Source organism: Pholcus phalangioides, unplaced genomic scaffold, assembly GCF_987345545.1.
Source record: "Pholcus phalangioides strain wild (caught in Gottingen) unplaced genomic scaffold, Ppha-v1.0 ptg000007l_1, whole genome shotgun sequence".
NCBI classification, from domain to species: domain Eukaryota; kingdom Metazoa; phylum Arthropoda; class Arachnida; order Araneae; family Pholcidae; genus Pholcus; species Pholcus phalangioides.
The window spans coordinates 38611795-38635422 of NW_028301600.1; the positions used below are offsets into that span (position 1 = coordinate 38611795).

The 23628-nt window shown below is 32.8% G+C and overlaps 1 protein-coding gene across 2 annotated transcripts in view; it reads right to left on the reverse strand.

The window, feature by feature from the left end:
* The window catches only part of mon2 (Mon2 homolog, regulator of endosome-to-Golgi trafficking), a 183599-nt gene that overhangs the window by 99674 nt on the left and 60297 nt on the right, over window positions 1-23628 (reverse strand). Inside the window, exons 17-20 of one of the 2 annotated variants that reach the window (XM_089233151.1) lie at window positions 16698-16745; window positions 16424-16511; window positions 7212-7313; window positions 609-719 (exon numbers count right to left, since the gene is read on the reverse strand). In XM_089233151.1, the coding sequence (XP_089089277.1) occupies window positions 609-719; window positions 7212-7313; window positions 16424-16511; window positions 16698-16745 (349 nt within the window). The remainder of the gene's footprint in view (window positions 1-608; window positions 720-7211; window positions 7314-16423; window positions 16512-16697; window positions 16746-23628) is intronic. The other variant, XM_089233152.1, reaches the window with a different exon arrangement.

The following is a 23628-nucleotide window of genomic DNA, read 5'->3' on the forward strand; positions in this document are numbered from 1 at the left end:
AAAGGAGGGTCTCTCCACTTTAGATCCCTTCATCTATTTACCCAGAGGGCAGATTGTTCCTTGGCCAATATTGTTTTCCAGTATGCAAAATCCCACCCTTGAACTGATAAGACTCTCAGAAGAGGATCTAAAGGAAAATGCTGACAAGGATTTTTTTTCTCTCTCTGGGATCTGAAAAATAATTTTCCATGGAAAAAAGTGAAGGTAAATCACTTGAATGTAGATTTGTCCTCTTTGATTTTTTCCCCTTCAGATTTTCCCTGACTTTTCCCAAGTATACAGAATTTTCCAACTTTTGACAAATATTTTATATTTTCCTTGACTTTCCCTGAATATTTTGCGATTCCCTGATTCTCCCTGACTTTCCAGGTTGCTGGGAACCCTACAAGAACACTTTTTTCAAAGAGATAGTAAATTTGAAATTGGAAAACTGCAGAGTCATATTCAGCCAAACACAAATACGGTCACAGAATCAATGCACATTGAAATCTGCTTTTCCTTTGTTAATAAAGGAATGAAACCATGTGGGACAAAAAAAAACCAAAGAATTGATTACATAAAGAATTAAATGAACAAAATAAAATTTCAATAAAATTTTTTATTTTTACCTTGTTTTCTTTTAAAGGTGTGGTATATTTGTGACACAGAGCTGCTTTAACAAGAAATGTTATAGCTTCAGCACCCCATTCTCGCATTCTCACATGAGGGTGTTGACAAACCTGAAATAATAATGCAGTTTTTAAAAAAAATTTCCTGTCTCTTCCTTGAAATCTTTACGATTTTTGCCTTCCTTAACATCAGTTCACATTGAACAAGAGAAAATTATTAAAACAATCTATCTCAAACACACTTACTACTTGTGAAACACCCAAACCTCACAGAGCTTTGCATCGAAATAAATATATCAGATTACACCATTTAACACCTATATTTCTGCCTAAACATTATTCATATCAATAAATTATTCAATTCAAATCATTCACTATTCACATAAATTATTCAAATAATTCACATCTTTAACAAGGTAATTTACTTATTTTGAAAAATGCATGTTACAGGTTAACTGAACCCAATTACAATACTATAATTGATAGCTTTACGTCTTTCTTTAACCCTCCATCCGCGGACAATTTTCAAATTTTTTGTAAAACATTACTAGGCATTTTTATATGCTATTTTTGTAATAGTTATAAGGACTGTATTCATGGAATGTAAAATAAAAACCAAAAAAAATGAAGTACAGACTTGTAATTTTATTAGAATTTAACGTACATGATGCAGGAAATATTATTACGTTCAATACAGAAAAAAAATTAAAATTGACTAATAGATTTTTTTGAGTGTGGTATATCTTGAAGTAAGGTTCCATATACACAAACCAACATTGCAATCCACACATCAGATTCTTGTTTCTCTTAGTATTTTCTTTCCATCTGCACTTTCCTATTGGAACAGCATATGGCGCATCTTCAAGGTTCCTTTTTCATTGAATTTGGAAAAATGTGGGATATATGAAATGGCTATCAATTTTTCGTACTTTTAATTTTATATCCTTCCTATCAGTGCCTTTCTTCCTGATGCTTAAAAAATAAAATAGATTCAATGGGGGAATAACGTGTCCTGATGCTTAAATATCCTAAAATTATATACAACATGACTATGAAGAATTTTATAAAAGATGTAGAACACAATACTCGCATCATCCGCTGTGTCATGATGCGTTTTCTCTTTCCATTTTCATCATCATGACATATGCTCTTTGCATACTGTTAATAGAATTTTCTTTAATTTTCAAAATACAGTTTCTATGCATGTTGAAACTAACAGGTATAATAGTAATAATAATCATCTTTGGGTGTTTCTTTTTCTCTCTCTTCTCTTCCTCCTTTTGCATCAATGACTTATGCTTTAACCTTGGCACGTAGGCTAGTTTGCATTTTTCTGTACACACCTATGTACATTCTTTCTAACCAATTAGGCGACCTCTCTCTTTTCGCCTAAATTCTCCAACTTTTTAGCATCCTTTCTTTGTCTCGACCCACTTATAAGATGTAGTCACACGAGAAAGTGGCTCCCTTTGGGAGCTGGTTAATAGCCGCATTTTTTTTAGGTCAGTTTGTTCTTTATATTAATCATTCAAAAAGTTTTATGATCAAAGACTAGTTATCAAATTTGTATGGTGTAGCTATGACTATACTAGAGTGAACCCTCATTTGAGTGAAACCTTATATTCTCTGCACATGTTCCGTAGTTAATTTGTTCATTAAAATGTGTGTATAGTGGGTTCTCAAAAAAGTGCATCCAAGAAATAATCGTCTATCTTAGGCAATTATATGTTCCATATAATTTGAGCCGTCATCATGCTATGATGTGTTTTTTTCTTTTAAATTCTCCTATTCTTGCTTGGACAAAGTCAGCCTACTTCTCAGCCTGGAATTTGCATAAGTCCTTGATAGTGTGAGACGTTCCTGCACATAGGGATCTGTCTGTATCCTTGGTGATTACCTGTCAACAATATGAATAGACAAACGAATGTCAATACAACTACACTTGTATCCTACAAGGAATATATATATATATTTTAGTTCTTGTGATCATTGGTTCACCAACAGGATGATGCTCCTTCCATGTTCTCTGCAACCCATGAACTGTTCGTAATATGTGATGAAAATTTGAAATTTTTTGTTTTGAATGCATCAGAATAAGTTGATGAAGCTAGCAGATATGAAATGCAACTAGTCTTGGTAAGAAACAATCGCTTGATCCAGGGCAGTATTTGCAATTAATGCTTATAAAAAGACTCCTTGATCAAATAGCAAGAAAATCAAAAACCTTATGGGCTATGCCATAGCTGCTTACTACATTTTCATGATTTTTTATCTTTTTATTCTGAACCAGCAAACACCTTGGTGTTAAGTCTGTGGACCACATTTCAAGAGAGAGAGTGTGTGTACCATAAAAATATGGCATTGTTCAGATGTTACCATTGCTTCAGAGGCGACTATTACAGGTGGTTTCATTTTGTATATGCATAAACAAACAAAACACAAATACAGTCAATTTGCTACGAGCTCATGCACAGCTGTAACTAGGAGTGGGAGTAGCCAGATCTGGTGCTCCGAGTGCTGAACTAGAGGGGGCAACGAATTCCCTCTTTAACTGCTTCTTGTTCATTACACAAGGGTGTCAAAAGGAGTTCTTGCTGCAGCTGGCAAAGTATCTAGTTGTGGCTCTATTTACATGGCCCAAAGTCTTGAATGTTATAGGGCAGGTAATAATCTAGAAAAATCTATCAATGGCACAAAATTGTCAAACATGAGTATTGAAGGTCCTGATAGGAAATATATTTTTATCTGGTGTTCTAATTTTAGTCATTAAATCAAATTTCTTGAAAAATCAACATACAATTTCAATTTAATCATTCAATAGTTTAAAAAAAAACCAATCAAATATTGCCGCAAACATTTGGTGATAAAACTATTGCATAGATACTAGGGTGGCCCTATTTTTCAACTTTTTAAAAGTTTAGCTCTCACTCACCTATCTTGTTTCAATCACCAAAAATTGATACGTGCAAAATCTTAGCTCAACTGGACAACTGCTAGGTGACCCTAAACCGCTTTGTAGTTTGAACATAGTAAGCAATGTTAATTCCTTATATGAAATGAATGATTCTGTTCAAAAGTGGTATCCTCTTCCTCTTATCTCAACCATTTTATTTCTTAGAGAAATTTTTGAGGATACATCCAGGCAACCTCAGCAATTGTTTAAAAACATTATGAATCAAATTTCTTGAAAAAAAATTGTCTCCAGAAACAATCTGTGAAACAAATTGTTGCTAGAGAATGTAAAAAATACCCAACGAATCGAATGAAATACTCAATATGTATACAATAATATATTATGTCGTAGCACAGTGCATTATTTAAACCCCCTAAATACCTTGCTTGTCATTTATCCATGTTGCAATTTTCTTGACAAATACATTTCTGGCATGAGGGTGCCAGCGTTCCCTTTAATAGGGGTAGATCGGCCAGTAATAAGGTGCCTTGAATATACAGAGTGGACTCATTACCTTCCATTTTAAAGTGGCAAAACAAGTTTTATGTTTTAAGCTCCAAAGCAGAATGTTTTGCATTGTTCTGCAATGGGCCCTCACGTGAGTGGAAATGTTCTGCGGTAAAAATCCTCATAACTGTTTTTTTTACACTTTTTCTTGAAATTCTTCCAGACTGTTCTGCAGTGGTACTGATTGTTCTGTGACGTAGGTCACAGATTTCTGCATATTCTGCTTTGGGGGTTTGAAGTGACGTGGAATTGTTAAAAAAATATGGCATAGGGAACAGCCATTGGCTGTAGCAATAATATTGACTTCACACAATTTGCACAAACATGACGGATAAGTCAGCTTGGGGTTTCCAGAGGCTGTAGCTAGTTTCATTAAAGAAATTACACGTTTCTAAATAGCATGTTTGTTTCATTCCCAGGAATGCTGAATATCTAAACACAACATTTCACTAAAAAACAAACAAAAATTAATAAAAAACTGGAAATTAATAAAAGAAATAACTCCAGAACTAATGAGAATTTTGACTGATTGAGAGCAATAATTCAAAATTTATTAGAAATTTAAGAAAAAATTGCACCCTTCAACATGTTTGATTTGTGGCCAGACACAGCAATCAACTGTGGCATCAAAGACGAGAGTGCAGTGGGTGCTCGAGCAACTGTGATATTTGACAACACGGTTCTGAGCAAAACTCCCCAGACTTTACTCAGAAATCAAAATCCCCTAAATTAAGCTCAAGCTGAGTGTTTCATAGGTGCATAACACTTCCGGAATAATTTCAATGAATTCTGTCCCAATCAGTGATGGCAAATTAACACTTAGGCTTGCATAATTTCCCAATTTTGAGTTTGTGAGAATTCTAAGCACCTCAAATACCCGTTTGACCTGTATTCACTCAATAAATTTTAATCAAAAGTTTCCGTGTGTGTCCAATTTCAGCTAGTGGAAACTAATTTAGTAGTTAGACTCATCCGATAGACTTACATGCTTCGAATTCTTATGAAAAAAAAAAGATGTGATGTGAGGTGAGATGAATCTGATGTCAAATCGGACTCAACAACTTAGAAGTTTCACTTCTATCCAGCAAGATTTTCACACATTTTTTTTTCAGGTATTTTTCTAATGGGGACAAATTTTTTGGCAAATTGGATTCAGAATGTTTTTAAACAATTTGCTGAGGTGTCCTGGATGTGTCCTCATAAATTTCTCTAAGAGGAGAAAATATGGTTGAGATAGGGAAGAGCATACCTCTTTTGAGCAGAATTAATACTTGAGTATAGGGAATTAACATTACTTACTATATTACAACTTCCAAGGCATTTGAGGGTGGCGTAGCAGTTGTCTGATTGAGCTAAAATTTTGCACAAGTTGTTTTTTCATTTTTGTTTATTGGAACAAGATTAGAGGGTTGGAGCAGTAAAACTTTAACGTTCAGAAAATACCTATAGCTAAGAACCACCCTAATAGATACAGAGTGTTTCAAAAAAGACTCCCTAACTTTAAAATTACATAACTTGGAAACAATGATGGATAAAAAGATGAATCTATTGGTACATTTGATGTGCAGGCTTGGAATTTTAAATACAATGATTTGCAAAATTAATTAAAATTTTAACTTATAATGGCACCACAGTCATTCTATGACGCAAATTATTTCTTTGGGGCATTTGAAGGTCATTGTTTATGGCAAGAGTCCTCAAATGCTGTATCAGCTTGAAAAATTCATCTTCTAGGCAAACGCATCCACTGCAGTAGGAAAGTGGCAAGTTTAGCAAAAAAAAACTTAAATGGCTTCAAAAAAATGAATAGAATTCTCAGGGTTTTATTCTTAAAAAAGTCTATTCACGTTCTCCTAAAGTCATTTTTCCACTTTTCCTAGGCTTAGTTCGTCCAGGACTGGAATATGCCGTAAGGTTTTGGAGATTATACCTACAGAGGGACATAGATTTGGTTGAAAGGGTTCAGAGAAGAGGTATGTGTGCTCTTATGGGCACACACGGCTTGAGCTATATGAAGAAAGATTTGATTTTGTGAATATGTTTACATTGGAGTAATGCAGGTATCGAGGGGAGATATGACAGAAGTGTTTAAAATTTTCAATGGGATAGATAGGATAGACCATGAGTATTGATACACCACCAATCTTCTGTTTCAACAAGGGAACACCAGTATAATTTAGTAACGGACAATCCCAGGCTGTGGTGTCAAAGAGTTTTTCCTCTAATAGGGTTGTGAATAAATGGAATAGCTTACCTTCGGGGGTCATGAATTCTAACACAATTGCTACATTTAAAAAGAAGTACGATAAACATAGTGGGATGAATCGAGAAGCTATCCATACTTAGATAAGACAACTATAACCTTTTTTATGGGTAGTGTATTATGTATTATTAAATGAATTTCTTTTGGGATACATGCTTTTATACTAAGTTGATATATTTGATACATTTGACATCCATATTTTTTATGGGCATCTTCTTTCAGCCACCTTGTAGTCATTTTGTCTGTTGTGGCCTTGATGTTTGTATTTGTAAAACCTTGCTAAGCAAGGCGACTATTTTGAATCTATCATTTTGTGATTTAACCCATGTTTGCAAAAGACAATATCACCCATTGTTAAAAAGACCATGAATTGAGACCGTGGTGCCATCTTTTAGCTAAATTTATAACTAACCAAACCCATAAACTCCACAAACCCACATTTTTGGAAAGGATCTCAGATAATAAAAGAATGGTCAGCTGAAGTTGGTTTCCCATGGTTCCCAATGTTAAGGCGAGAATGAGAGCCAATCTCCCCATTAAAAAGTCTTGCCACAGAGAGCAAACAGCCTACAACGGTACAATTATTCAATCATTACACTTCATTTATAGTTAGAAAAATTGATGGCAGATGGCAGCACTACACATAACAAGCACTACACTGAAACAAAACTGTCCGTTACGCTCATAACACATACACGCACATTCCAACATGTACAATTTCATAAGTTCCGCAGAGGAATATGGACGAGGTGCATGTGTGGTTTAGTAAGTGATAAAAACAAATTCAAGTTTTGGTCTTATATGAGCATTAAAGAGAGCAGCAAAAAATATATATACAACCAAAATTTTCACAGAAAAAATTAGGGTGAAAAGAACCTACTTCTAACAAATGGTTTGTTACGGGTCTCCAAAGAACTTCAACTCTGAATAGATTAACTAAACCAGTTTCAAGAAGTTTAGCAACAGCAAACAAAGATGGTTCCTGAAAGTAATATGATTTTATAACAAATAACCTCATACATAAGAAAAAAATTATGTATCATTTATGTCCCGAAAAAGTTATTATTGAAAAAATTATAAAATTGATATAAAGTGAAAAATTGATATAATGATACTCTCTGGACCAAGGAGAAATATCGTTGCTGAAAGATTATCATTCTATCCAGAGGTAACATTATCATCAAGTGACATCCCCCACAAAACTATAATTGATTAGTTGATTAATAAAATTCAGTTGAATGCATCATCCCTGTACCACAACGCCCTGTGTACCGGTTTACTAAATTACACTTTTGTGTCTTGCACAAAAAGTAGCAATACCAGCAACTTCATTAACATTTTTCAATGATCATATGGTGCAAATATTGATGGTATTAGACGTGCTTGAAAGAACAATAACAAGTGTGGCAACGTTGAAATTATATTCAAGACGATTTTGAGAAAAACAAAAAAATATTGTTATAGAGTAATATTAAGAAGATACCAATGAAAAAGGCAAATACACGAAAAAGACAAAAAGTCCTAATGCATTTCAACACCAATGGGTGTCGTCTTCAGAGGAAAAATATTTAACCACTAGCCACGCTGACAGAGTTCCCACTTGGGTCGAATACCAAATCTTAATGCTTGGTTGCTCAGCGGAAAAAGTACGTCTGTTCACTTCAAACATCATGGTCAGAATGAAGATGTGAGCTTGCGTGAGATACTAAAGCAGCATCCTGATTGGACGCTTACGAAATAGTGCTACCCGATTGGAATGTTCAAATTTTCGTAGAATTCCCGCTCAAAATGAATTTACTAGTTATAAGTGCAACTAGTTAAATATTTTTGCTCTGAAGATGACACCCATTGATGTCGAAATGCATTAGGACTTTTTGTACTTTTCGTGTATTTTCCTTATTCGTTGGTAAGCCCTTAATAATCTTGGGCAAAGTTGATCAAACTCTTCCATTATAGAGTAGTGTTTCTCAAAGTGTGCATCACAGTTCCTAGGGCATTGCGACAAGCTGGAAATATTGATTTGTGTGCCTATATATATATATATATATTTATGCTTTGAAGTGAAAATATCTACTAAACTATTTTGGGAAGCTACAGATGAACCATGATTTGGGCATGATTTTGGGTAGGTGACAAAATTTTGAGTCACTGTTATAGAGGGTTTTATTGTAGTAAAAAGGATATCACTGTAGTGGGTCAAGAGGAGTTATGAAGAAACGTTATAAGAAGGAAAATGCTTTAAACGGATAATCCTGATAAGTATTAGTAAGAGTTTGGGTCACAAAAATAAGTCCTACTAAGTGGGAAAACATTCTAAATGAGAAGGTTATGTCAGGATTCACTATATATAATTTATACTTTAAAAAAATTTGTCTTTGCAGTAATATGACAAACAAGACCAGCTTCTTCACCATTGATGGAGATTTTTAATTTTGAAGTTAATGATATTTGGCGCTACAATATTATTTGTCACTTTTTAGTTGTCACTGAGAGATCGGTGAACAAAATATAAATTGAAATAATTAGAGGTTCTTTTTTTTTTACTGTTATTCAGTGTTACTTATTTGAGATTTACTAGTCAATGGAATTCTTTAATAATTTTATTGCATATTTTGTATGTCAAAGTGAAAGAGTAAAATTAACCAGTACACAAATAAAAAATCTGAAGTCACAACACACAAATTGCCCAACAAGTTAAATGGAGAAAAAAATAAAGAAAAAGAAGAAAGTTAGAAAAATTATTAATATATATAATAAAGAAACACTGAAAAAAAGCCCAAAAAAATATATGGTTGTTAATTCAGCATTCCAAAGTTAGGCGTACAGTAGAGACCCTATAATTCAAGTCCCGAAAGTTGGAGGTTCCGGAGAAGGTTCGTGGAGAAGATAAGGTTCGTGGCCAGAATTTTTAAAAATTCCATCTCAAAAAACCTCACTCTTACTGTTTTTCCCCAAGAATGCATTTTATTTCATGTTTAATTTTTTCCTAGGAATACCAGTGTAACATGTTAACGTGTTCATTGATCCCGGTGCAGGGGTCCAGTTCACTCTCTGAAGGAAGACTCAGTACAATAGGAGAGACCAAAAGCCACACAACATACATTTTTGTTAGCAAGAGCCTGCATGTACTTTATTAAAGGAACACACAGTAAAGGGTACATAGGTACATATACTATATGGTGGTGACATCTATCGAGTAGATTTGGAACTTACACCTTTTTAATACTCCCACTTTAGTTTCGAATAAATAAACCATAAAATCACAATCGCTTGATTGAATGAAATAAAAATGATTGCAATTGCAAAATACCACGTAATAAAATAATATTGCTTACAACAAAATAAATATGATCATAAAAATAACACATTGGCTCATTTCAAGCCCATTACTCGAGTGCACGTTTCATGCTTCAACCTGTGGAGAATTTTGTCAAATAGTCTGCTATCACATTCAAAGTTTTCATATTTCTAACAATGACATGTTAGAGGATTGCAGCTTCACATGCAAAATGTTGAATATGGATATGCTTTGTTCTCTTCCATGGTATGCACTATTTTTGGTCAAATTTACAGCTGCATTATTATCACAGTAAAGCAGAAATGGTTTAACCAAAGACAGTCCAAGTGCTTTCACTATTTTGTTGATCCAGATAACATCTTTTGTTGCGGCAGACAGAGCCATGTACTCTGCTTCTGATGCACTGGTCGCAATCGTTGGCTGACGTTATCTCTCAATTTGGACAAAAGATAAAAGAAAATTTTCTACTGAAATAATTTGAAACACACTGTATCTAATTTGAGACAGCCTGGTTTAGTCTCATCGCAATTCTACTAGTTAAGCCTATTATTCTTAAGCGCTGTTCGTCGCTCTGGCAATTTTATAGCTTTCTGTGAAGTTAAAAGTGAAAATTTCTTCTGGGATTAATAAGTAAGACCGGGATTATATGCAAGTCCATTTGTATATTTAAGCACTTAAATTATACTTAAGCCTATTACCTGCTTATTTAGTTCTAATAATTTATCAATAGCATTAAACTTAAGCACAAGACCTAATACTTTTGATACACATTATTTTTATTCTAAATCCCCCTTGGGCTTTTTGGGCGTCATTAACCCTTCAAGCCAGTTTTTAAAATTTTCCTGATCCACATTGTAAATCACTAGACCTTTTACATATTGCCACCTATTTTCAAGAAGAATTTTTTTTCGATTGCGACCTTGTGACTCTCTAAAAGAGAAATGTATATATTTTTTTCAAAAAAAAATCTTTTTGTATTATACTGGACATATACAGTTCATCTAAAAAGTTTAGACACTACAGATTTTTAAATGCGCCATTTAAAATTTTGATTCCATTTTTTTTTGCTTGTGATCAGAATGTAAAAACCTACTTTAAACTTTGGTGATTGTCGAAGAAAATAAGTTTAGGATTTTTTTAAATGAAAATTTTGAAAAATGGCTGTCTCAAATTTTAGTAAAACCTCAGATTATATGAAAATTTCAAAGATTGCATCTATATGACATATCAGTGACATGATAGTATAAAAGTGGAAAGCTATTGGATTGGTTTTCATTAAAAAAAAATTGCTGAAGTCGTCACATACTTAGTATGATGAAATCCTTCAAATAATCCTTCTTATCATTTGAAAGCAAAAAGGCAGGCTGTAAAAAGCATTGCTATTGGTTTGAGCAGGTCAAAATGAAGTGCCTGACATGTATTGACCCAAAGAGTGTTCCAGAAGCCAAATCCTGGTTATGGTATGCAACACAGTACAAGTTCACGTGAAAAAAAAAACATTGGGAGAGTGGCTTCAATGCAAAAAATGACCTTGCATGAAATTATAAAAGATCCTGGAGTGAAAATCTTAACAGATACAATTCATAGATGCTTGTAGAGTATTTGATTCAAAATAGAGTGTTAGGAAATCATCCGTCACAAGGAAGCATTCCAAGAGAAGTGGAGAAAAGAGACTGAAATGGGCACAAAATCATATGTTTATGGAGACAAATAGATTGATGTTCTATAAATGTAGAAATGCTTCAGGTGTTATCCATTAAAAGGTGCAATTTTACTCGTCATATTTTTCTTGTCATTGAAAGAAAAGTATTATTTAAACTTTTGAGATGGACTGTATTTTTTTACTGTGCTTAAAGAAAGGGGAAAGAGCACAGTCTCTCTCTCTCTCTCCATCTGTTATCTAACGTTGAACAAAAGTTGACTCTGCAAACTAGCAGTTGATCGATTGGAGGGAAAATAGAAAACATGTTTGAACTGTAAAAACAACTTCAATGCCTATTTGGGCTCATCAATGCCGAAATAAAGTGTTTTAAGAACACAAGATATTTCGAGGAGACCGAAATAAAGCAGATAAAGTTTGACTAGATATCTTGGGATTGCTGCTATAAGGGTTAAGAGGTGAGAGCAAAAACCATACAATATACCTTTTTTGCAGCAGGAGCCTCAATGTACTTTATTAACACTGCCATACTTTTCAGGTTTATTTGACCCGAAACAAAGTTTGCCTCATTATTAGAAAATTGTTTGTCGAGGAATTTTTAGGATTTTTTTTACTTTATCAGATACCACCTCAATTTTATAAGGCTGATGCATTTATGCATTATTTTATTTATATACTATTTATTTCTTATTTTATTATTTTTCTTTCTTAATTTTTGTTTTCTATCTTGGTTAGATTAGAGTTAATATGACCCGAATAAGAAAATTACCTTCCAAAGGTTTTAAGTTCTTTTTTTCATTAATTTGAGAGTGAAAATTTTTTGAGTGTCTCTGTGTGATATTTTGAATCTCTGAAATTCCTTTTAACATCATTGAAGAATGGGGTTTCCCAACCAGTGGTCTGCAGAACCCTAGGGGTCCATATGACTTCACTAGCGGTTCAACCAGAAATAGTAAGGAACAGCAGGGGGGAAATATTTCTAGATAGTTCTCTAGACCATGATTTCTCTTCATAGGGATTACCTCAAACATTTTCCCTTACTTTTGGCACTCCTTAGACCACAAATTTAATTTTAGAGGTTCCTCCTAAGGGGCCATTCAAGTATTCAGGGCTACCACTCAAAAAATTAGAGAAAGTAGGAAAAAGTTGGACTAAAAAGCAGGATGGGGGAGGGTATCCCCTTTAGACACCATAATTATAGCATAATTTTTTTAAAAAATCGCTAAAAAATTTTTTAATGTATATATATATTTTTTCAAAGCACTATTTCAGTATCCCATAAGACTGACTCAAGCCAAAGCAAAATGACAGAAATGACTTTGTCACAAAACCATTTTTGGTCAAAACATGGTACTAGCAACCACAGGTGTATTTCTTTTCTGTCTCTCCTCACAATATATATTACATTCTTTTTTGGAGTCTTCCACAGTCCATTCTGTCACCTCTCTTTGACAATGAGCAGCAAAATATCAAGGCATATAACTTTTTTAGGAATGACACCCTTTCGAGACCACTTCAACAGCACAGTGAAAAATGAATAAATTACAAGGTTTGACATAAATAAGTCAAGGTGAACCAGAGGGTTTTACTATGATGTCCATCCTTTTTTGAAAGGAAATTTTTTACATTTTACTATTCAATGCCAGTGTAATCATTTTTGACAAATGAAGTACTTTCACTTCTAGCTCTTTGCTGAGCATTGTAAATACTGTTTATGCCTCTTAATGCCTTAAAAATACAGAAGACAATTGACTGCTATTAGGTAACATCAGAATCACCAAACCTAGGATAGGCCTATGTATCCAACTGCTTTGTAATGCAAATTATTGTTTCACCTATACACAAAATGTGAACCATAATTTTGAATGATGAATGTTACTGTCCAAGACTATGAAGTGTAGTAAAAACAAAATTATTTTTCCATCAAAAAAGAAGTTTTTAATGATTAATGACCACTCTACTTATTGAATCCTCAAACTAAGCAAATGAAAAATTAATAAATGGTTCGCATATACCCTCCCTCTAAATAACCTTAAAAATGATTCAATCTGCAACAATTCAATTCTTCAATTTCTGCTTTGGCAGAATCATTCATTACAATCTACAGTATTTTTAATATTTGGCAATATATTGATGATTCATTTTGTAATATTTAGCAATATATTGATGATTCATTTTGTAATATTTAGCAATATATTGATGATTCATTTTGTAATATTTAGCAATATATTGATGATTCATTTTGTAATATTTGGCAATATATCTATCCTCTTCAATTAAAATCAGTTACGTGAATTTTGTTGATAGGATTTAGCAGGAAAAGTAGGACATTTTACCAAAAAGTAGGGAAAGTAGGATGAGTGGGAGCCCTGAGTATTGCGTCAGCAGATATTTTTAGCTATTTTTGCCCCCCCCCCCCCACAGTCAACAAAGAAAGGGTTCGAATCCCACTCAGTTCAGCTGTCACTTCTTTGGCCGCTGTGGCAGTCGAGTGGTCATAGTGACGGACTCACATCACGAGGATCTGGGTTTGAACCCCACCGGTGCCACAGTGGTGGTCGGCTGAAGTTGGTTTTTTGTGGTTTCCAACTTCAAGGCACAAATGCAAGTCGATCTCCCTGTTGAAAAGTCTCGCCACAGAGAGCAACAGGTCTACAACGTTACAAATATTCAATCATTACACTTCACTCACAATTTGAAGTATAGATGGCAGCACTGAAATATCAAAAACACAACACTAGCTACACGCTCAGACTGTTAGGTGCACTCACTTTGTCCCAGACTCTGCCACGAAGCTGGGCTGGAAGAGATCTCGGCAACGGGATAAGTCCGGTGCCACAGCCCCTCGTGTTCATTTAGTCAGCAAAGAAAACACTGACCCCCTACCAACCCCTTGTCAGAAAAATTTTGTTAGCTTTGCCCCGACCTCTTAATGCAGAGCAAAGGCATATGATGGGGGGGGGGGGGCACTAGTCTCCTGTGCCCCCATCCAGATTGGTGGACATTGTTTATTGCTGTAATAGTGATTTTTGAATTCATTTTAATTGAATGCGAGTCCAGGCAACTTGCCGTTTTCTCACTTATTCATTTGAGCATGGTTTTTGAACTAACACATAATTTTTGTAATCAAAAACTACTATAACCAATATTTTTTATCTCTACATTGTAAAATAATGTTTATTTGCATTCTCTACAAAGAGAAACATGATAAAAAAGCATTAAAGTGAAAACAAACGAGTTGGATCATAATGACGCAAACATTATAACTATAGGGTAAATGCGAGCAGTAAAGGATTAAAGGAACATAACTTTTTTGGTTCCATTTGTAGTTGGTTGCAGTGATCGCAGGTGAGTGATAGCGGCCAATGTTTTAATTCGAGAGAATATATAAATTGATTTAGTGAGAATGGAAAAATTATAGAGTTGTGACACGTCAGGAAACTGGAAAATAATGAAAATAAAGTTCTATGCTAAATATATTTAACGTAAACTGCTGGGGACACAATATAGGATGATTTCATGAGAATGACTCATATACAGTCGACGCTCATTTTTACAAACCTGTACAGATGCGAAAAACTAGTTTGTAAAATACTTTGATGGTAAAATCAAAAATTTGTAAATGGGAAAGATGTTTAAAAGAATAGTATATTGATTGGGACCAATTAAGGATTAATTAATCTTAAGTTATTAAACTTATTAATAAGTTTAATAACCTAATTAATAAGTTAATTAATAAGTTAATTAAGTTATCTTATTAACTTAATTAATCAAGATTAGTTCATAAAAACATGCAGTTCGTAAACTGGAGGTTTGTAAAATCCTGCATCAACCGTACTCTGTTTTAAGGGCTAATTTTAATATCCAGATTTATTTTTCAGTAAATATAAAATTTGGTTAATACACAAAATTTGAGGAGTTTTTGACTTTGTCTTAACAAGGTTCGATTGTATATACAATCATATATGATGTATATACATATATGATGTATATACAAAATGAATTTTTCTTTTGATTTTATATATTAATAGGCCTACATCAGTGGTTCTCAAACTTTTGCTTCCTCGTCTTATTCACTGTTTATTTGCAGCTCTCGGAATACTGAAAACAATTCCACAGCATTGTATAAACAAATATCATTATTGACACCCCAGTGCAACACTTCTGGCGAAAGTTGGCTATGCCCCAGGAGCCACAACATACACTTTGAGAAACACTAGCCAAAGTAAACAGTATTAACCATTTAAACGGCATAGTGGAAATCCTTAAACCCCCCTGCAAGTTTTTTTTTTTACAAAGTAGACCTTCTAGTAAGTTTCAGGAAATGGAAAGTAAAGGGGGATAGGAAAATGTGTTCTATTGAAAAAGAAATCAGCTGCACAAAATATTTGGGCTTGCCATTACTAAACTAAAAAGCATTTAAGAAAGTGAGATATCTTGTCAATGTCACTGAGAGGGTAAAAGAACTGAGATGTCACTGAGAGGGTGTGTCACAGAACCTTACTGCCAAAATGAGCAAGGTGATAGTGCACGTCAAGCTAAACAATTTTTGTAATGGAACCAAGTACAATGACTTTTACATTCAACACGTGTTAACATGGAATTTAAGCCACTAGTGTTGAAAAAGGAGAAAAAAGGTCCGAAGGTAACTAAGATTGACAGGGGAAAAATATTTTCTCCACAAACTTATACTGTTAGAGAGGGAAAAAAAGGACAATACTATCACTCCTCTCATTTTGGCAGTAGAGAGTTCTAAAAAACTATATATATATACATAATCACCACTCAATTTTATGATCCTCTAATTTAAAAAAAGACATTTTCACAAACTAGTCCTCGTCTCAAACAAAATTCCATTTCTTGGAATGCCTTTCTTTTTTACAGACTTTAGATTTTATGAACTATTTGCTCATAAAATCAAACTTTTGTTACCATGGATACTAACAAAAATGCATCAGCAAAGCTAGATACTTAATAAAAATTACAAATGCTTAAAAAAAAGCAAGACAGAATCAGCATTAAAATAAACTGATCATTACTGATGCAGAAAATACAAAGAAAATAAATGTAAAGCAAATTGAAATTATAATTTAAACTCAGATAGTATCATAATAAATGATGGACACTTTCATACCCTGTTGCTATATGCCAGTTCCATTGATTCAGATGACAACTTGCATAGAGCATCTATCAAGTGATGCAGAGCAACATCATCAAGGTATCTACAAAAATGTTAAATAAAAAACTGAAAAACCAGAAACAAACATCAGAAAGCTAATATAACCTTTATTAAAATATCCTACCTACTCAAGCACATGCGACTAGGGGAGAAATGAGAATATTGAGTTGCCAGAAACAAATCAGGACAAAATAAAACTTGTGGAGTAAAAGAGTGAGCTGGCACTTACTGGGAGCTGTGAAAGACGCGAGACAAAGTGCCAGCCAATGGCACGTAACTGGAGGCATTTCAAGAAAAAGAAATACGAGTAACAATTAATGTTCAAATCTGTAAACTCACCATAGCACAAAATTGACATTACAATACAAATGAAACCAAAAATAAAGGGAGAAAAAAGAAACAGAAGAGTATTAAAAGCAAAGAAAAGACAACTGCAAAAATGGATAAATGATCTGTGCAGCTGAGAGTGCATAGTAAGCAAAAGGAAAAGACGTTAGACTTTTTACTAATGTAACATATAAAAAATGAAAATGAGAAATAGTGTACATTGTACATAAATTTGTAGATGCCATATTTATAGAATTAATCACATTCTTAAGTAATCATCAGAATTTTTCAATGCAGATTATATATATACTGCATTTTATCTGAGGCCTAGAGGTTAGAATAAAAAAGTTTAAAAATTAATTTATAAAAAATAATTTTTTAACGATTTATAAGTGGCATATAGCCGGGCTTGACAAAAATTGAAAAAAAAAATCTAGCTGCTATAATTACTATATTTTAATGTGTATAAGGAACCCCTTGATTTTTGGATTTAAAATTTGTAAAAAAGTTAAAAAGATATATCTACAGTACTTACCCCAACTATACACATGTTGGGGTAAATCGAGAAGCTATCCATTCTTAGAATAAGACAACCATAGGTATTCTTTATGGGCATTGTATAATATTTTATCATGTGTATATATTGTTTATAATTTGTGTTAATTGCATTTTTAATTGGGTTGCTGTTTTTTTTTTAAATATATGACATCCATATTTTTATGGGCATCTTTTTATCAACCACCTCATTGGGCATTTTGCCTGTTGTGGCATTGTATTTGTATTTGTACTATCTATGTATAAGACAACGCACCTATTTTCAGAACCCAACTCCTCCCATTTTTGGCCAAAGGGGAAACCTAACTCCTAATTTTGGCAAAAAAGCGTTCCTTATACTTGTTAAAAAATGTCAATTTTTTTTTAGAGAAAAACAGTCAAAAATATTGTTTCTCGACTTTTACTTAGACTTAAGACTTAGCAACCCTTTTCAATGTCAATAGATACGTCATATAAATTTCGAAAAGTTCTGTGTTCTCAGACGCAAATTTGCTAATTGCACATCAGAAACTTTAATCGTCAATATCAATTTTTAACTTGCCATGCGGATCTGGCACCTGGGATTTGTCAAGCCTTGGCATATAAATTTGAATCAAAGAAGTGTTGCCAACAGTAAAAAAATTTCCAACTATATTCTTTGTCAAAAACAAATAGAATCCTGACCTAAACAACCTGAATTAATTTTAACTATTAGTATAGTGAAAATATATACAGTATTACATTCATAATTACAAAAAAGTGGTAAAATCATATAAAGGAAAATGTTTAGTAAGTTTTCTTCAATATCCAGTGACTTCAGCTGAAGTTGATAGAATCACTGAAATTCAGTGAGATTTTTGTTTGAGTCAATCCAATTTTTTTCAGGATCGATGCAGAAAGTTAAAAATTATGACAGCTTTTATTTCTTCCACTTAGGTCAGCATGAATTCCAAAACAGCATTCGCTATGTCTGTACTGATTTTGTTCCTAGAATTTTGCATTAATAAGATTTAACTGACTGCAAATTTTGACCTTTTGCATAGGACCAAAAATAACAAGATTATAACAAGGTCTTGGTATTATAAATTGTAAATTTAAAAGAACCCTTATATGCCAGACTGAATTCAATTAAATTTTTCATTCATAATTTAAATGAAAATTCATTGCACATCTTTGTTTAAAGGAATTTAAATATACATACATTAAAAGGATTCTTTTAAAGGAAAACAAACTGAACTAAAATTAAACAGGTAAATTTTAGAACAGGAAAAGAAACATTTTCCCACAAAAACATGACCAGCAACCACTTCCATTCCTTATATGCATATAATATTTCACTATTGTTAAATTAAATTTGTATATGTGGATCATAAGTTGCTGTGGATTATGTGCAGGAAATAATGGTACAAATATGATTTTCATACACAAGTAAAAATGAAGTTTTAAATGTGTGTTTGTGCACCCTATCACATTTAATTTTATTGATATGAATAATTTTTTTTCAAATTAATAGATTTAGAACATGACAAATTTTTAATTGACAGAAAATGTGATTATGAATAAATCACAGTAAAAAAAATTATTACATGATGAAGGTAACATCATATAAGTACAGTTCAAGGGGTCATGAGTTTTATAATGTCATCTAGAACAAAGGCATCAAGAGTAACTTTAACAAGTCAAGTTCACTACTGACGGGTGTACCTAGACTAGATATTAAGATACTGACAATGGTAAAGTGTGAAAAGAACATGTATGCAAAACACAAGAAAACAAATCATAAATTTTATGATGTGTTACCAGTTGAAGGTTAAGGCCTCAATGCTTTACCAATTTTTTTACATTTAAGGGATGTATTTTCTCAAGTGTACAGTGAGCACCAGGTTGAATATATGTCTGATTTATAAGGTGAATTTTTTATTTAAAGAAAAATCTGTATTTTAAAATCATCCTGAAAAATATAAAACACATCAATTATAATTGTAGATAACAATGGTAATTATATAACACTTGTGAATATGTGATTGGCACAAATAAAATGCACATTGAATAAATGCTGTAATTAAATATAATTTTATGTCTCCAATTGGTGTTCCTTGTTCTTTACATGCCACTTTTTTAACTGGTGGTCAAAATTTGAACAATTATTTTTTATCACAGTTTTCTTTTCCCCCATAATCTATATAACATACATACCAAGTTTCAACAAAATACGTCAATCACACACACAGAACAGGCTCTGCATAGACCTGAGTAAAGTCAGTTTAGCTATAACCACCACATATGGTGGAACCTATCTGAAATAAACACTGTATGAGACAGAAACCTGTCTTGAAGAGAATCAAATGATAGCCTAGAGATCAGTGGTTCCCAAACTTTTTGAAGCGTGAACCCCTTTTAACAATAATTTTATTGGCACCCTTTCCCATTTTTTCAAAATTTGATTACATTCTTTATCGATAGATGGCGCTACATGGATAATATTTATATGTACAAAATCAACTCTGCATTTTTCAATTTTTTTTTAACCCTAGAATACTAACTAAAAAAAAGCTGATAAAAACTACACGTTAACTGCCTATACCTCTACATCTCTGAGACAGAGTTAGTATTTTAGGATTAAAAACCAAAATTCTTATTGAGATATGTCAGTGTTTGTGCTTGTATGGGTGTTGCCTATGCAACAGATACATGAACCTGTATTTGATAATCAATGAGATTCGAATGATTGTAGGGCTTCCTGTCATCAAAATTTACAACTACATGATTTTGTCAAATGTTTTAATCAACAGTAGCACTGTTTCTAATCATTTTACATCACAGTCTACTGCTACTACTACTAAACCACACATGCACCTCATCCATATTCCTCCATGGAACTTCTCACAAATTGATACATTTGGAAAATGTGTGTATGTGTTGTGAAACTTGACGTAAAGTTTGTTTCTGTGTAATGCTTGTTACAGTGCTGCCATTTATTTTTTGATCTGTGAATTAAGTGTGATGATTGAAGATTTGTACCGTTGTATACAGGGCTGGCTGCACAAGCATGAAAAAAAAAAAAAGTTTTCATATATATTTATTGTTTTTAAGATTTTCAATTTTAATGTAGGAGTTTCCTTTTCCACACACCCTGAAATTTCTAATTTATTAGTTATGTGCTTTACTTTTGACCAGTGAGTGAGTACATGGATAATAAGTAGTTAAGTTAAGAGTAGCATAGTTAAGAGGTGTTCTTGGTTTGACATATATTTATTTGCATTGCAAAAGAGAAAAAGTAAATACAAAATAAATTTATTTTAAAATGTTAAAATTTTGGAAAATCATTTGTGACCCCTCCATAGCTACTTTACGCAGCTCCCCGTGGGAGTCGCGACTCACAGTTTGAGAACCACTGCTATAGATGATTAGTGCGTTGATGTGCACTTTCAGAAAACTGAAATACGTCTAAAATGATAGGCTTCAGTTACTTCAGAACTAAATTCTGTTTTATATAAGTTCCACTGTATAGAAATTATTCTTATTTTCAAGCATCTTTTTTTTCTTTTTCTTGTTGGTCCTCTAAATGCACATGTGACTGAATCTTCACTAGAAAGTGGGAATTTAAACATTATGTTTACATTTCTGAAATTTGAAAAAATGTCTAAATTTAAAAATGAACACAGACTTATATAGCATATCTTATAAACCTGAGCTACCAAACCTTGTATCTGAAAGCACAGTAAGTATTCAATCCATAGTCTATTGAAAAAAATATGTAGATCTATTGTATATATAGTGGCATATGACTTTATGACTAAGGTAGCAGCAGGAAATGTAAGGCAGCATGTAAAACATATTGTGCATATCTAGTTACCATGCTGAATTTAAGCATTTCCTCTCTTTCTAAAAATGAAAAACCTTTTTATTTCCAAGTATATTATATACATATTCTGCCTTACAAAAAAAATTCCATAACCTAGTTTCCATATAACCAAGTCCATCCAAAAAATTTGCTGCATAGGAAATTTGTTAGAGAGAGATCATTTTCAATTTGAAGTATTAACAAAAATGGTAGCACGACAATAAAGAATTTGCTATAAAGAGAAATTTGTATTATAAAAGTTGGTTATATGGGGAGGCTCTACTGTAATTTCTCAGTATTTTTGCTTATACTTTTTTGCAATTCTATGAAACCATTGAGAGCAAATAAAAATTTGGAACAAAGTAATATATATTCCCATCACAATCTCAGCCAAGACGGATTTCGTAATGTCTCCTTATCCTAATATATCTTTCACATTCGTAAGACATACATCATTATTTTTCGACTGGTCAACATGATGAAAGATTTTTAAATACAGTAAATAAGCCACTGTAATTTATAAGAAACACTAAGAAGAATGATTTTAGATTAGAAAAAAGTTTTTGTATATTGTTGCCTTAATATTGCAACTTGATAACTCCAAAATTTATGATTTTCAGGTAAGTGCAAAAATGACACATCTTAGCATGCAGTTCGATATGCTACAACCAAGGAAATCTGTAACACAAGTCTAAGCGAAGGAAATCTGTAACACAAGTTCATTTCAAAATAAGTACAGCACTACCTATTGGTAAATTTCTAAGTATTTTTTTTCCTTCACCAAACAAAATTTCATTGTTTTAAGAGTATTTAGACAAATTTTCAAGTTTTTTGGCCAGTGGTTCTCATTTTACAGCATTTTGAAATCGCAACTTTAATTATAATTGCCATGTACTTTGCATCACTTATTTTGTTGTTCTTTCAAACTAGTGAGAATTCAAATTTAAATATACAAATTCAGTATCTTTAGGCAAACTTTATTTGTGTAGTTCACAAATCAAAAACATTTGATCTACAGACCATTAGAAAAATCACACAATAAAAAAGAAAATCATTGAGCCAGGGTTGTTTGGTTTAAACCACATTGGTTTTAACCAATTGGTTTTTTTCAAAAATCAAATAAAAGTGGTCTAAATATAATTTTTTTTTTGAAATATATAATATATTGGTTCATTATTAACCAAAATTTTTCATTCATTCTTGCCACATTTGATTGACTAAACTATTGGTGGTATATCTTTAATGGTATAAGGTGGTATAAGTGGTTTTTTTCCAAAAAGTCTCACAAAAGTGGCCTGAATGTATATATTTTTTTTTCATATAAAGTATCTTAGTTATTTAAAGTGATATACAGAAGCCAAAATTTCTCATTCTTACCACATTTTCTAACTTTTGGCTGCATTCTGATGCCCTATCTTTAGCAAATTGATGAATAAGGATTGCATTACACATTTAAATGTAGTGTTGCATTATCTCACAGGGTTTTTTTGTTTTTTTCCTTCACAAAGCAGCAACAGCAGTGACACCATCATGCTAGGGGCACAGGTGGTTTTGTAATCCAGTAAAGACACCAGCTGTCCCTAAAGGACAAAGACCAGTGTACTAGTAGCTACATTACCCCACAGACATTTCCATTTTCTTTCCCATAAGAAGTAGCACACCTCATACTGTATATCATCCAGTCTTCATATTCAATAATTTTTTTTTATACTTTCACCGTTAAGCCCAGTTAATCAAGGTTCTACTGTATAGTAGTAACAGATTTACGAAAAATAATCAGCTATATACAGGGTGATTATAATTTGAATTTTGACAATAGCAGCATGGCATGACACCTGGCTGTCAGTTCACCTGACCTTAACCCTTGCAACTTCTGGCTGTGGGGGAGGGGGTACCTCAAAATGTTATGAATAGTGGTCGAATTGCAAACTCTGGTGAATTGCAAGCACATCCATGTCATGACCATGGCATACTCTGATCTGTTGTTGAACAAGCATTTCTGTGCTTTCACCTCATAGCCAGAACACAGTGGACAACATATTTAACATTTCTTAAGTTGTAGTTTTATTTGTTCGATTACTTCATTTTTGTAATGTTTCCATGAATTATGAAATCGTGCAATACTAATTAAGTTATCATTTTGCCCTGACTGGCTATCATTTCCATTCTGTGAGCAAATTTCCCAAGTGTTGGATGAGTAAAGTGTTTTTTCCCCTTTTCCATTTAAAATTCCATTGCTTCAGTAATATTCATGTAAATTTTGAAGTCATTCTGACAATGGTTCTTTTTTTAAAGTGTTTTGAAATCAGAACTTTAATTATAATCATCTTGTATATCATAAATAATATCTAATTAATCTGCATTATTTATGCTTCATTAAATACATTATATTCACCTAACTTTTATAGCAGTTTTTGCAAAATAGCTTCCTAATCAAGCATACTGAAAGTAACTG